This window comes from Pogona vitticeps, chromosome 8, assembly GCF_051106095.1.
Source record: "Pogona vitticeps strain Pit_001003342236 chromosome 8, PviZW2.1, whole genome shotgun sequence".
Lineage (NCBI taxonomy): Eukaryota > Metazoa > Chordata > Lepidosauria > Squamata > Agamidae > Pogona > Pogona vitticeps.
The window spans coordinates 15,170,782-15,187,231 of record NC_135790.1 but is presented as its reverse complement, the minus strand read 5'-3'; the positions used below and the strand labels follow the sequence as shown (position 1 = coordinate 15,187,231).

Sequence of the window (16,450 nt, the reverse complement as noted above, 5' to 3'; positions counted from 1 at the left end):
TCTTATTTATAATCTGTGTTATCCAATCAGCTCGGATTCTTCTGTTTCCTTTTAGGGGCACAGTTACAAAGAAACTCACATTTCCAAAGTGAAATGGGGCAAAATAGTTTCCCCCCTCTTTTGGGTCTGTCTTCCTTGCCAGTGAAAACAAAAAACGGTCCTGCCTGCCCCCTTGCAAACGGTCCACATGCCTTCCTCGGTGCATCAGCCAAACGAATCCTGAACTTCCAAGACAAACGTTTTGCCCACTGTGATGTTTTATTACACATTAAAACTTTATTTGCCTCAAATGATTCCTTTCTCCTCACACACAAAGCACAGTTTCCTGTCCTTCTTTTGGCTCTTTGAGGAGTTGAGAGGTTTAGTCAATCGTTTTACATTAAGGATTAAATCAACAATAATTCCTTCGGAATGTATTGGAATATCAGTGGGCATTTAAAGAAAAAAAGGCCCCAGTTTGGATACTGATATGGCATGAATGTAATATGTAATTTCATAGAAAATTCATTGTAATTTAGTATTAATTCATGTCCATTTATTATAAAGTGCTACCAGATGAGTTTTTCCAGCTCTATTTTGTTGTGTTTATTTATATATTCTTGATATTAAGAAGGTATGGTAGTAAAAAATAATCACAAACCCGAATCCACTGAAGGGAATTACAACGGTGCAAGATACCAAAAGAAGTTCGACTTCCATTTTCAAAGGTCATTTACCACAATGGATGTGTTTTGGGCATTATGAAAAAGCTATAGTTTATGGTGGCAGTGCAGTCTGGTGGGCTCATTCCCCTTTCCTTCAGCATTATAGCCACAAAAAAGAATTCAGAAGCTTTCATTTACCATTTTGATTAACTACAACTTGTGTCATCCAAACTCAGTTAATATTAGATATTCTTCATCTGAAGTAAGTCAACTTAGAACTTTTTTCGAAAGGAACTTTTTGGAATGTTCATTTTTTTATATGAGCCATACAAACATTATTATTATACAGTGGTGCCGCTTTACGATTGCCCTGCATTGCGACAAAACCAAATTACGATGATCTTTTTGCGATCACAATTGCGATCGCAAAACGATGGTCTAAGTGGGTTTTTTTCGCTTTGCGATGATCAGTTCCCTGCTTCGGGAACCGATTCTTCACAAAACGACAAATTTCCAACAGCTGATCGGTGGTTTCAAAATGGCCACCGGGTAAATAAAATGGCTCCCCGCTGTGTTTAGGGATGGATTCCTCGCAAGACAGCCACTGAAAATGGCCGCCCTATGAAGGGTCTTCGCTGGACGGTGAGTTTCCAGCCCATTGGAACGCATTGAAGGGGTTTCAATGCGTTTCAATTGGCTTTTTCTTTTCGCATTATGATGTTTTCGTTCTACAGTGATTTCGCTGGAATGAATTAACGTCATAATGCAAGGCACCACTGTAGTTATTATTGCTCAGTCACAGAAAATCACGTTTCATTGCACATTATTAATTCATTGAGTGAAATCCTATTGCTTTGTTATGCAGGCAAAAGGCAAAAAGCATAACATTAATTCATTTCCAGATGGCAATTGAGGTAGCAATTGAGTCACTGCTTCAGTTCAGAGAGTACCCATGTGAATTTTACACTGTTTGTCTTCCCACTAGATTTCAGCCATTGTATCTTCTTACCAGCACACCAGAAAAATACAAGGAAGTGCTCTCTGGTTCTTTCTGTTGACCATTTCTGATATTGTGCTTTGAAAATACAGAAATATAAAAATAGTAAACAGTTGGCACTGAGAAAAGAATGGCATAAAATTTTAAAAAGTTCAAACATCTCTAAATTTGCAACATGCCCTTTAAAAGTAAATTTGAAAATAAATTAGAAAAGATGTTATGAAGGTAAGTATAAGACTATCCACTTAGTTACTTTTGAAATGTAACATAATGCCACCCTCATTAACCAAAAAAAGGAATTAATTAGAGGTAAATTAATATCCAGTTAGTAGTTATTCTTAGCTTCTGCTTGAGACTATAGGTTAACAAACCCTAGTTACAATTAACCAGAGTTTAAGATTCCTATTAAATTACATTAATCAAAATAGAAACGAAACCATCCAATTAGGGGGAGGAGGGGGGAGCATATGAGCCATCATATACCGTATTTTCCCATCGATAAGATGCTAAAATCATTACCCTAAAAATTGAGGGGCAGAAGCAAGCTGACATAGCTGAGGAGAGAACAAAACAGCACATACCTTTCCTCTGTAAACAGACTTCCTTCAGCCACGAGGCTTAGTTTCCTACAGTCAGCGGACTTAGCTTCTTCCAATTACAAGCCTTATGGAACTGAAGTCAGCTGATCCTGAACAAACCAATTGGAACACAGCTCCTTAGAGGTGGAGCCTGTAGGCTCAAGATTCAACAGACAAAATGTCCGACATTCAGAGCCCAGGGGCTGAATCCTCAAGTTTTCTTAATTTTGGGGTTAGAAAATTGGGGAGGTGTCTTATAAATGAGGGCGTGTTATAAATGGAAAAATACGGTATGTAGCTAGTTGCAATGTTCAAACACAGCTAGTCTGTCATAATGTGATGCATTAGGTACTCAGGAATAAGACACTGAAGATGGCTTATAACCATTTTTAAAACACAACAGAATTGCAGTCATAAAATGCATTTATTGACAGAGTGCTGAGAAAATAAAACCATAATAGAAGAACTCGATTGAGAATAATTCAAATGAGGCACATGTTTCATTTAAGAGGAATGTTTTCAGTGTTTGATGGAACAGGCAGAGAGAGGACATGGCTGTAGGGCATTTAGGAGGTCATTAACTCATTTGTCAGAAGTGTCTTGATGGTACATAATATCTTTAGAAACTATTTTTAAATTGAAAATATCTTTACAACCAGACACAATCCCTTTGGAAATATGTACAAATCCCTGTTAGGTTATGAAGGAGTTAAAAATTTAATTGGGTCCTGGTCGACAGGTCCAAAAGTTCAGTCTGCCCAAATTCAGAGCTTATTTTCCCCTTTGAAAACTTTGTCTGGAGCCCGATCTCAAAAATTCCAAGAGAATGTTTACTGAAAACACTCAGGGCTGGGACAAATACTGTTGACAAGCTCTGTGCTTTTTGTAATGCAGAAATACTTTCAATAAGCCTTACAAAATTCCCTAGAGATAAATGGAAAAATGTCCATCTTTCTGGAAGATTCACTCCATTACGTCTTTCAAAGCAAGCTTGGTTGTTTTTTTTAAAAAACTCTCTTTTTACTCTGTCTGTGTAACAGAGCTCTAAGCTCCCCAAATATCCCTTCTCTGCCCACAATGCTGGGACAATGTATCTACTTTGCAAAACTTGCTGGTGAGCTAGTTCCACCCATCTTAGCATGATTTTTTTTAAAAAATCACTTTCTCTCTTTTGAAAAGCCTTTTTTGGGGACCAGTATTTCAGCCCCTGCAGCCCGGATTCTTTCTGAATAAAAATGTGGGTAGGGCAAGATTGGTCTTTTCAATTTAGATGACTGTGGGGACATTTAGGGTTGCCTATTTTTGAACAGGAGCAAAATAGTTTTTTAAAAAACCATAACTTGGAAATCATTTGCCGAAACATCCCCATATTTGGCACAGAGCAACTGTGCCAGATTTGATGCTGATCTGAAACTCTGTTTAAAAACTATGTTGTTATTTGGCCTGCCTCCATTTTTAGAATTGCCTTATAGAATGTTAATTTGCTGTGCCAGCACAAGGACATTGCTGCACTCTTGCTGCAATAATGATGAGGATTATTGACAATGGAAAATTGTGCTAATTTGAGATGAGATGCATTGTAATTCATCTCAATTTGAGTTGGACCCAATGGAAAAACAATGTGTAAGCGGTTTCTCTATGTCTGGAATTATTGTGAGGTGGCAACACGGGGTCTACTTTCTGTTGCCATGTTAGCTGGGGGGCAGAATTCTGGGACTTATTGTCTAGGAAACATCTGTCTTTAACAACATGAACAAACATCTTTCTGGGTTTTAAATTGGTGAGGAGCTATAATTAGTAGTTTTGGTGCTCAGGCTTTCCCTGCTTATTGGTGAATCTTCATTGTCACCACGTGACAATAGAGAAGAAGGTGGACAGTCATTGTTATTGTTATTAAACAAGTATTCTGTTAGGGTTGGGGAAACATTAGAAACCACAGGCCACTGAAAGTCCCCATGTCTACTGCAAGTTGTTTTCAGGCATAAGATTGAGTTTCCTAACTGCAACATGGCTTCATGCAACATTCAGTTGTGGGATGTCTTCGCTCAATGCAGAGGAGATCTTGGAAAGTTTTTTAAGCTGTTAAAATGTGGTTAGATGCACTTCCAGTAGCAAGAGCCAAAAGGTAGGTCTATTCATTGCTCTAAAGTAACACATTTTGTTACTGTGGTTAATGTTAAAATAAGATCAAAATACTATACGCTGGGCTGTTAAAGTGAGATATAAGACGCAAGCAGTAGGGCAAGATAGACAAGCAGGTTTGGGGGCTAACTTTCGGGCCATGGAATCCTTGGGGAGGGAGGGGTGAACAGCCAAAAATGCCTCAAAATAGAAAAAGTGGAAATTCATGGGCAAGATATTTCAGTTATGCAAAATGGGTATTTGGTAGCTAAATGATGCAGTGAACCCCTATGAACACTTTAAGGGGTGATGGACTCATCCTGAGGGTTTCCAGGAGTTGAAACCTACCTTATTGCATAAAAGGAGGGCCTGAGGAGCCCTGGGAGCCGAAAGACGTTAACGGATAATTCACAAACCGACTAGCAGCCCTTGGTGTTTAGAGACAAAGAAAAATAAGTGATTCCTCTTTCCCTGAGTTGAAATCTGGTGCTACCCTGTCTTTGAATGTGCATTCCCTGTCTTTGAATCATACTAAACTGTACATGCCGCCATTTCAGCATCCATCCACAATTATTTTTGGACTTTTCACCTCCCTATCTGACAGAGACCTGGCGGACTTGGAAGCTGGGCTTTAAAATGTATTTTAGTGATCCAGCAAAGGTACTGATTTGGATGAAACACACCATTGTCTTATAGCTGCTATTTCCAAGGTCAACATGACCATGATAATATCCAGCCTCTGGCGGAAGAGGAAGAGGAAGAAGAGGAAAGAAACTTAGTCCTGATTTTGGATTGTGCATATAACCACACAGCTTTTTCTCTTTGTTGCTAAAACCATTCCACTGCAAAAGTAGCTTGGTTGCATTTCACATTTACCTTGCAATATGCAGTGGTCTAAATAAAATCAATACAAAATCATGTGACAGGCATGTGGTATTTGAATTGCTGTTTGCATTTCCTTGTACAGTATTGGATTTTCTGCATTAATGGCATCCCTTGCACCCCACCAGCTGTCTGGCGCTGTGCCTGGAGGCCACGAGAAGCCACAGTGCCAAATCCCCCAGATGGGAGGCAGGCCCCCTCCACAATCACTCAAACAACAGGCTAGCCACCAGGAAGAAACCAGCTTCAAGCAGCAGCTGGGCCAGCTATCAGCTGATTGTGCAGTGCCCTGCTCATGAGTGGATCAGGGTGATGCAGGGAGTACAACCAAAGCCAATGCCAAAGAAGTTGGTTTGGGCAAGCAGACCACGAAGTTGTTATTATTATTTATTTTCCAAATTATTGCTATATGATATAGCGCTATATCAGATAGCCAGATTTTTTTTAAAAAAATAACACAGATAAAGGTGTTCACATATGTGGAATCAATTTCAATGAATCGATTCCATATCTGTGTTAAAATTAATAGATCTCTGACAGATTAATAGAAAAGCTCGCTGCCACTCAAAACAACACAATCCCCAGTCAAATTAATCTGTGCTTGCACCTACCTTGTGAATCATCCAAATGTAAATCAGTCAAAAACATGATAAACCCAATTTAAGTAGGCAAAGGAGGTTTAGTAATGGGATTGGGCTCTTAGCAAACAACAATTATAACTAAAAGGAATTAGTTAGAGATCTTGACATTAGTTATCTCTGGCAACAAGTGCTTCACTGCAGCATCACTTTCTGATTTCATATACAGCCTCACTGAATAGAAAGAGGTTGTCTGAGGCCAAAGAAAAGCCTCTGGCAACTTTGAAACTGATTAAAAATCAACCAGCAACTTGGCTGCCAAGTTTCATATTTGCCACTTTTAATCCGTCATGAATATGCATGAAATCTCATCAGCACTACTGACCTCTCTGTAACATTTTCTAGAAATATGCTAACAAACAAAACGGAAGTTTTTTTCTATGACAACCGGGCACACAACCTTTTTCATATTGCAATAGCAGACAGGTGGGATTTTCAGACATGCAAACAAGTGTTGTCACCACAGGGAACCTCACATGTGTACATCGTACAATTGCCTTTTTAGTGTGCAGCTTTTAATTGCTAGTTGATCTTCTTTTGCAATTGTTAGGAAAACATCACCTAGAATGTTGCTATGATGGAAGAATAAAATAATTCTGCTCTTTTTCCATAGGACGAGCCATTCAGATAGTCTGAACTCATACACATAATTTTTGTGTGTGTGTGTGTGTGTGTGTGTGTGTGTGTGTGTGTGTGTGTGTGTGTGTGTGTGTGTGTGTGTGTGTGTGTGTGAGAGAGAGAGAGAGAGAGAGAGAGAGAGAGAGAGAGAGAGAGAGAAGTATAAATGAAGGGAAGGGGAGATAGAATTGAGCTTCTGAGCCAGGAGAGTTGAAATAGGGAATCGTAACCGTGAAGTCCTGGAAATAACCCCAAGGGTCAGTTAAGCCAACCTCCTGCCCGTGAAGGAACTCTGCAACACATGGAACCTTGAAAAGTCGCAAAGCAACCTTTGTTTGAAGACTTCCAGCAAAGAAGAGTCCATCTTCTGTCAGACTGCTGTTACTAGAGAGCTGCTGGACAGCTCAGTGGCTTAGGTCTCTGGCTGTGGAGCCAGAGGTTGGGAGTTTGATGCCCTGGTGGGCCTCCTTGACACAGAGTAGACTCATTGATCCATAGGCTCCCTTCCAGCTCTGCAGTTGATGATAAAGAAGTACTTCCTAATCTTTAGGAAAATCTCATTGCTTGTAATTTGAATCCATTGGTTCAGATTGCACCTTCTGGAGTAGCAGAAAACAAACAGCAGTTCTGTCTCTCCAAAACAGGCTGAGAAGTATTTGAAGGTAGCTGTCATGTTGCCCCTCTCTTCTCCAGGCTTCCTGAACAGTTGTTGAATGGAACTGGTGCTGCACTTTCCATCCTTTTTGTTGCCCTGCCGTGTATATATTCCAGAAACCTGCTCTGGACATGTTCCAGATTCAATGATGTGTCTCTAATTACAGATTTTAAATAGTGCTGAACCTTCATTATATATCTGTAGTCATTCAGACATCTAAAGCAGGAATGGAGCGTGCTTTTAAAACGGAGGGCTGCATTCCAGTGGAGAGGGAACACAAGGAGGAACGGGAAGCCAGGATCTGACATTAGGCAGGATCAAAACTTAAAGGAAGGGGGGAGGAAAAACAAGTATTCTCTGATCAAGACCATGGCCAAATTACTGCAGGATTTGCTCCACTTATAAAACAGGTGAATTTGAAGTACAGTACTTTTTACTGACCAAAGGATGCAAAGGCTGATTCGAATTGGGTCAAGTCCTTTTTGCTCCCAAAGTGTCATTTTTTCCTTCACTGCCACTGGGAGGCTTCGACTTTTTCAAGATGGAACAATCTGAACCGGCTTTTCCCCGTGGAGTTAGTTGGGACATATTCCTGTAAACCTGGGAAGGCAGCCCATCTAGGAGAAGGAAAACTCCAATTTTAAATTTCCACTGCCTTGTAGCTATATCCACCGATGGAAAAGGCTTCAGGAGTTAACCTAGAGGCAAAATCCGGAGCCGGAGTACCGGAGGCAGTTTGTGTCATTCTGGCAACTCCTGCGACATCGCTGGAACCAGTTGTATTGGCTCTTGCTTTTCCATTGGACTATTTCAGTGATGTGGGGAGGGGGGATTTGCTGGTTGGGTAATAGCCTATCCTCCATATTATTTTATCCAGGCTTTGTGCTCTGGAGAGGACACTGCAGCTTCACATACAGCGTCAAAGTCCTCCATACAGAGCATGTTACCATAGTCTCTCAAGACTGAAGGATGCCTATGATGTGTGGTTTTCAGTGATGTAGGCAGATGTTCAGGACTGAGGAAACATCTCCCCCCCCCCATTTTTTCCTCTCTCATTTTTTGCCCTTTGATTTTTTTAAAAAATATCTTACATATATGAAATTAGCACTTGATCATCCTATCACATTACCACTCATTATTATTTCCTCCATTTATGCCCCATAGAGGTGGGACCAGAGAAGGAAGGAAGGATTGGCACAGGTGGAAACAGAGGAAAGAAGAGGGGGTGTGGGCCAGAATGTGAACCTCATCACATCCAATATGAACAGTGAACTCCTGTGAACCCAATGAGCAGTTTGCAGTTTCAGATATAAATCGTGACCCTGTTTAGCTGGAAACAGATCTTTCCCTTTAAAAGGAAAGACTCCTTTTAAAAGGAAAGATCCCTCAAGATCATTAAGCTGCTGGCTGACCATCTCTTTGGAGAAGCCTCTTAAAAACCTTAAAGATCTTGAGAAGGGGAAAACTTCTGGCTCTCCCTTGGAGGACAGGGGACGGAAGGTTTTTTACTGGTTGCTAACTGACACAGTGGAAAGCAACAATTAAAGAGACTCATGTCCTTGGCACAATCAACTAATAGTCTATATTAAGGTCTATTCACACTGGCATATAGTTATGGTAGATGGATTGCTGACAGCACAATTTAGATCTGAAAAAAATATTGCGGCTACTTGTGTTTCTACTTAGAACAATCCACACTTTCCCTTAAATAGCTGTCCCACACCTTTCTGATACAGAGCTAGGGCATGCATTCTTTTTAGCACAATTTGGAGCCCGGTAGGCTTAGGGGGGGCAGGTGAGGAAGAGCAGTCCAGGAGGCCAGCCAAGACCGGTGAAGGCTGGTGACCGCTTCCTCAGAAGCAAATGTTGCTCATGTGCTCACGGAGTCTTGAAGCTGGGCATAACCCCTGCAGCTCCAGAGATCATCTTAGCAGTGGTGGTGGTAAGGTAAAGGTTCCCCTTGACAATTTTTGTCCAGTCGTGTTCGACTCTAGGGGGCGGTGCTCATCCCCGTTTCCAAGCCGTAGTGCCAGTGTTTGTCCGAAGACAATCTTCCATGGTCACATGGCCAGTGCGACTTAGACACGGAACGCTGTTACCTTCCGACCGAGGTGGTCCCTATTTATCTACTTGCATTTGCATGCTTTCGAACTGCTAGGTTGGCGGGAGCTGGGACAAGTGACGGGTGCTCACTCTGTTGCGTGGATTCGAACTTACAGCTGAAGATCTACAGATCTTACAGCACAGAGGCTTCTGCGGTTTAACTTGCAGCGCCACCACGTCCCTTAGTGGTGGTGGTGGTGGCAGAGGAGGCAGTGGCTGCAGCAAATCAGGAGCAGAGAAAAACAGCTGATGGGCCACTGCGAGGCTGCAAGCCCCTCTGACACCAGCTGCCAGCTTCCCCTCTCTGCTGATCAGCTGTGGAAGGGAACAGCTGGGAGGCAGAGACCAGCTGAACGAGACATGGGTGAGCCTCTCTGATACCATAGCTAGCTTCCGGCCCTCCTCAATCATCTGGACAGTGGAGAGGAGCAGCAGAAAGGCAGTGAGTCTCTCTGACACACCATGGCCAGTTTCCCATGAGCTTCAAGGCTCCAGTGTGGTTGAACTGATTGCTTAAAAGAGAGTCTAAATAGATTGCACTGAACATAAGGACCTTTTAAGCATGGGTGTGATCACACCAAATTTCACAAGGTGGACAGGCGATGTGTTGGAATCATGTGTTTTGTCAGATCAGAGAATGAAATCAGAAACCATGTGGATTGCAAATGTGATGCCCCTCCTTTCTGGCCATGTGATCTCCATGTAGGAGTATTTTGTTGCTCCCCAATTAAACGATGGTTCCACAAGACACAGATCCTGGTATGTTTGTCTGCCTGTAGTCTAAGCAGGAAATCTTTGACTGAGTTCAAGAAATCATTCTGATTTTGTCACTGCATCAGGGCTGGATGGATTTGCTGCTGGGTACAGCCTCTGTTGGGTAAATGAAATGCCAATGAGGTACGTCATGAGGAAAAGGGAGGTGTGGTGGGGCAGAAATCCAGTGGAGATGCAGTAGGATGGATGCGTCTTCAGCCATTGACTCCAAAGTCTATGACTGCCTAATTGCACCACGGCAAAAGTTGCTGGGGAGTTCTAGATTCCATTTACATTTTCTTAGCCTGTTTAGAAAGAGATTTGTATTTGTTCCAGGATAAACATCAGAAGAAGAGACTGGGGAAATACGCACATATATTAATGTCATTTGGGGAGGGGGAATTGCTTGCAAGCAATGTGCTATTTGGGATTTTTTTGTGTTTTTCCCTCCAAGTAGTTGCAACAGGGCTAAGCATCTTTTTGTTTGTAATATGTGTTGACGGATTGATTGCCTGCGAAGCAGTGGGAAGAATAATTTCTGCACTATTTATATTTGGGTTCTAAGATGTTTTTTTGGGTGTAGAGCATTTACATACATGTTTAAGATACTTGTTTATGCCATACAAACACTGCAGCTATCTCAAAGTCTAATGGAGAGTGCTTATGTTCTGGAACCTGCCCTTGGTAAAACACACACAGGGTGCAAATTTGCTCTGAGCAATTCCAGTTTCTTGAATAGAATAGGAAGAAAAGTTTCAGTTCTGACAAACAAAATCATAAAACCGTAGGGCAGCCGGCTTCTCACCTGGTCTCGCTGCTGGCAGCAGGACCAGAATACATGAAGCACATGCTCATGGTTAGTATGTCATGCCAGGAAAGGCTTTGCTGTCAGAGGTAAGCATCAGGACTCAGACCCTCTTACTGTCCACAACATTGAACAGGAAGGAGGAATTGTAATTTGCTGCCAAAAACACCTTTTTAGCCGTAGTTTGCTTGTGCAGATTTCAAAGACAGGGAAACCAGCTTAAGCCCTCTCCTATTACAGGCCAGTTATTAGTCAGTTTGGTTGAAAGCTCTCTCTGCTAAATTCAGAAGGTCCGGCTTTTCTTTATGCCTTATCTATATGGGATGCATTGCAGCTATATTAGCTCTCAGACAATGTTTCACAGAGGTCAAGAGACAAATGATCTAGGTGTGAACGAACAATATTCTAATCAACACAGCATTTCTGCCTTTAAAAAACAGAGAATAATTCTGTATTTACTTTCAATACAAAAGTGTCAAAGAACTGTCACATTTGCCTGGCTTAATGCTCTGCTATCAGTAGTCCAGGAGGAGAAATTTTAAAAAATCCCATACTGCCAATGCAACTGTCCTTATTTTGGAGGAATAGAAATGGTAAAACATCTCCTTTTTTGCATTGTCGTTTTAATCTCAATATTCAGAAAACTCTTATTGAACTTTTAAAAAAGGAATTTCCTGGATAATCAAAGGAATATTTCACTCTTTTATATGTTTTTAGGGCACAATATATGTATGCTGTTTAATGCGGCAAAATTCTGTGCTGCTACAGTCAAAATTTGTGAAGGCTTGGTTTTAATAAATTTATAATTCGGTCTTAGTTAAAGCATCAATCTTCTAAAAGGGAATATATTCAGTACTAATTGTGCCTCTAGTAGAATTTTAACTATGTTAATTTTTATTTATTTATTTACTTATTTATTTTATTTATTTCATTTATACCCCGCCTATCTAGTCAATTGTGACCACTCTAGGCGGCGGTGATAGCTATGTAATTGTTTGGAATAACACATTTTATGTATTTCTGTTTTATTTGTATTTTGGATATTGGTCATTGACTATAATAAAATTTATCTAGCTAGCTAGCTATGAATGACAAGCCTTGGAACAAGGAGTCAGCCACAAAGACAACATGCATTGTTTTAGTTTACCGCAGAAATGCATATCTAAAGGTCAGCATTTATCTTTAAAAGGCATACAGTGGACCCTCCACTTACAGAATTAATCTGTATTGGAATGGTGGCTGCAAGTCGAAAAGTCTGTAAGTCGAATCTCCATTGACCTACAATGCACTGAAAACCGATTAATCCCATAACCAGTGGTTTTTATTCTATTTTTATTCCATTTTGGTTTTTTTCTGGTCTGTAAGTCGATTCTCTGGCTGCAAGTCGAATCTAAATTTTGCAGCCAGAGAAGTCTGTAAGTCGAGCCGTCTGTAAGTCGAGCCGTCTGTAAGTCGAGGGTCCACTGTACATACGTATCCACAGATTCATCATGTGTGGATACGTGGATCCAGATTCATCTCCATTGCGGCCTCTTTCGCTTCCACCCCTCTTTAGTCCTGTTTTCTGAACTTTAAAAGTCACATCTCTGGAAACTAATTTTCTTCCTGAAATCATTGACAACCTGGCTAGAAATCTATTTCTCTGTTCAAATGTGGCTATTTCTTTTGATAAATATGCTAATGAAAAAAAGTTTTTCTGGCGAGACTGATGCAAAAACGAACTTTCCCTAGAAAGTGCTGCAGCACACAAATGCTGATTCCATTCCCGAACAATCAGCCATCTTCCCAGGAAGAAGGAAAAAGTGTGGAGGTGAACGGGGATCAATCATATGGGATCAAGCCTTGGAGGGTGGAAAACCTACTTTTTTTTACAGGAGCAGATGTTCCATCTTGACCCTGTATCTTTCTTCATCTAAAAGCCTCAGGCGTAGCAGTAAAGAGTGATCCTCTCTCTCCCCTTCCTCTGCCCCTTCCCCCCCCCAAGACAAACAAGTTATTTTGATGCACAAAGCTGGAAACCCCATAAACACACCTCATCAGGGTAGTTAGAAACATGAGTAACAAATTAAATTAGCAACAGTCATTTCCCTTTCATGGCACTGCAAACCTGCTGCTCCAGAGGGCTCGCCCTCCCTTTGTCTAATGTTGGAGCTGGAACTTAAAAATCGCACTCAATGCCATCATATCCTGGATTAGCAAATCAGCAGAAGAATCCCAAATAGTTGATGAAATTCTTATTCTCTTATTTGGGTTTTATTTTTAAATGCCTGCGAAAAAGCATGTGAAAAACCAACTCATCCACCTTCAGTTTCTTTCTCTGGGGTTTTACCAAGCCCACAAATTGGGTTATTGTTGTTTTTAAAGCGACACTCTCTCCAAGAAACGGGACACCATTTTAATTAAAGGAAAGTTTATTTCAGTATTCAAATTAGTTTCATATACCTGCTCGAGGGAAAGATGGGCTGAGAATACTTGGTGTAGGCTGATGGACTGCCTGCTCCAAGACTATCTCTAGTCAAGGGGTTGGGGGGAGGAGAGAGAGAGAGAGAAGGAGAGAGAGAAGCAACCCTTACCTTCACTCATGCATTCAAATGTTTACTACAACTAGAAACCGACAGTGAAGGAAAGAGTTTTGCTTGTGTTTAATCCAGGTTAATGCTATACATCTTTAAATACACAATTCAAAAGTTTTACATCATGTCATGCAGTCCCTGTGGTGGAATGACACACTGGCCTTGTTGTTTCCTGTTGGTCTCATGATGCACAGAGCATGGAGTTTAGGTAGGACAAAGAACTGGAAGAAGAAGAAAAGGGAAGGAAAAAAACAACAACAATTCAGGACATGGATGGAGAACTTGGAAATAATTTATTTAAAATCATTTGCTATCCCTAATTTATTGACATCTTCAACTTTTTTAAAGTGACATTTTAAATTATTAAACACCAACAGTTTCCAAGTACAGTGGTGCCTTGCAAGACGATTTTAATTCGTTCCGCGAATATCGTTGTCTTGTGAAAAAATCGTCTTGTGAGGTTCCCTATGCATCCGTCTAAAAAAAAAAAATCTTGCGAAGCATTGGTCTAAAAAAAAATCTTATGAAGCACGGTCATAGAAAAAAAGTCTTGTGAGGCACCATAGTGATCACAAAAAACAATCATCTTACAGGGTTTTCGTCCTGCAAGGCAATAGTCTAGCGAGGCACCACTGTAACAGTGATCAGTTCTTCATTTGGCACCAAATATTTTCATTATTTTAAATAATGTAATTTATTTGACAATTTAATGCATTGATGATTAAATAATGTTATAATTTTTCTTATCAGTTTCATGTTAACAAGTTAAACTTTATTTGCTGAGTTGATGCATTAGTGCTGCCATTAACATTTCTAAAATCTGAAGATATAAAGAATATAGATTTGATGGAAAAATATATGTGAGAGGCTGCGGAAATAAAATTGAATAAGCAGCTATTTTGCTTCAAGTAATGCTTGATTTGCTGGCATGTATGTCTGTCAAATGATGGAAAAGTTTTGACTGAAACCAAACTTGAATCAACCTGCCTCCCTCCCGGGGGGGGGGGTCTAATGGATATATCCTTCTTTGCAATCAGCCATGTCTTGCAGCAGATGTAAAGTGTAGCTGTGTTGCACAGAAGCTCATGCAATGAACTACAGCCTCTTGTGAAAACAGAGCAATTTTTCATCCAATTACATGCACACACTACAGTTTACTGCTCAGATTCTCATGTAGACACTCTGGTGGTGACAGAGAACATCTAATGTTCCTAATCTTAAGAGAGAGCACGTAGCTCAAATGTGGAGCGCCTGACTTGCATTTAGGAGGTCCAGGATCCAGCCCCTGAGAACTCCAGTTAAACCGATCAGATAGTAGTTGATGGGAAAGACCTCTTTGACTGAGACTGTTGGGCAGCTGCTGCCAGTCAGAGTACAGCAGCCTTAGGGTGTCTTCAGTAGACAGCCACACTCGTTCCTTTTGATAGTTACCTTTTAAAATGTAGTCAGTTAGCAACGTAGGGACTTTTTCGTTGTCTTCTTTCATCGCAAAAAGAACTAAGGAAAGAAGTCGGAGGAGGAAAACGCATTAGTTTTTAATTCAGAAGGACTATGTTGCCCCTTATCTATCTGCCTATGCACTGAGATTATTATGTTGGCCCAGATTTGTGTTGGAAAATTACAACCTTCTTTAATTCTCCTTTTAACACTGAGTGTTGGTGGGAAGCATGTTCTAAATCCTTCCTGCTTCCTTCTTTGCTAGTTGCCTTTTTCCTCTACTCAATTTTTCTATCTGAGAGGGAGAGAGCCAAAAGAAGAGAGAGAGGGAGGGAGAGCGGGATCTAGATTAAGAGAGAGAGAGAGAGAGAGAGAGAGAGAGAGAGAGAGAGAGAGAGAGAGAGAGAGAGTTTTCCCTTTAGCATGAGATGGATCCTTTTCCATTTTCCAAGGGAGAGGGCAGATCAAATCCCTCCAACTGGCCAGTTAGTCGTCAAGCATATTTATTTATTTATTTATTTATTTATTTATTTATTTATTTATTTATTTATTTATTTATTTATTTATTTATTTATTTATTTATTTATTTATTTATTTATTTATTTATATATACCACTCTTTTCAGATCTTTTCAAAAAGGCCATCTTGCTTGTGGAATCCTTCGTTATGGTTGGTTGCCTTTAGAATCTTTTCTAGAGCAGTTCTACAGTCATGTCACTGAAAGCCACTAGTGGCAATGATATACACACAAGCACACACACAAACAAATCCCAGCCCTTGACTCCTTCTCCTCCTCTGAAATACAAGAGGTTGCAGCCGTTCTTGCCACATGTTGGCAGCAAGGCCACATTTCAGCTGCAGCACTAGCAGTGACAGAAGGGTGGTCCCTGGTAGGTTTGGGGAGTCCAATTCCGCTGCTAATATGACCAAAGAACCTGTAGTTACTAGATTTATTACTTTTAGCTCTGGAAGGCTTCAGAACATCAGTGGCCTGCTGTGACACCCCAAGACCTGGTAGTCCTATTCGTGTCTTTCTTAGTACAATGGTTTGATCCAGTCATTGCATGTCCATCAAGTCACATCTGACTTACCGTAATCCAACAGAGTTGTTAAGGTAATCTGTTAAGGTATTCAGTTGTTAATGAATGGTTTTACCTGTTACACACATGCGTGTACAATAAATTTCCAAAGCTGAGTGAGCCCTTTTCTAACACTATAGCCACTACACCATGTTGGTTCCCATCATTACTCATTGGCTGTATCAACAGTATGTGTTTTCTACTGCAAGCTTGGTTGCAGCATACAAAATGTTACCTGGTGTTCTCCACGGAGCAGAGGGTGTGCTCCGATAGTGATTGGCCTTGTGTCAGTCCCCTTGTCATGGTCGGATCATCGCCCAATTGAATGCAATCTCACAGTAGCTCTCCCTCCCCGCGGGGAGCAAGGACCTGTTTTAATGGTCCGCCTTCAAAGGTTATTGGATCCTATAGGATTCCAAGATACCACGAGAGGGATTCCAGCTGATTTGACGGGCGCATCTGTCGAGGCTCTGGTTGATAGCTGGCTGGCCGCCGCCACAAGGGCTCTTGACACGATCGCACCTAAATGCCCTCTTTGGCACAGAAATCGCTCTTCGCCCTGGTTTA

The 16,450-nt window shown here is 40.9% G+C and overlaps 1 protein-coding gene across 12 annotated transcripts in view; it reads right to left on the bottom strand.

Moving 5' to 3' along the window:
* Positions 1–13,187: 13,187 nt before the first annotated feature.
* FEZ1 (fasciculation and elongation protein zeta 1) overlaps positions 13,188–16,450 on the bottom strand; it is a 63,316-nt gene continuing 60,053 nt past the window's right edge. For all 12 annotated transcript variants that reach the window (XM_078379781.1, XM_078379786.1, XM_020812122.3 and 9 more), the window contains 2 exons: positions 14,799–14,864; positions 13,188–13,588 (listed from right to left, as the gene is read on the bottom strand). In XM_078379781.1, the coding sequence (XP_078235907.1) occupies positions 13,572–13,588; positions 14,799–14,864 (83 nt within the window). In that variant the 3' untranslated portion in view covers positions 13,188–13,571. The remainder of the gene's footprint in view (positions 13,589–14,798; positions 14,865–16,450) is intronic.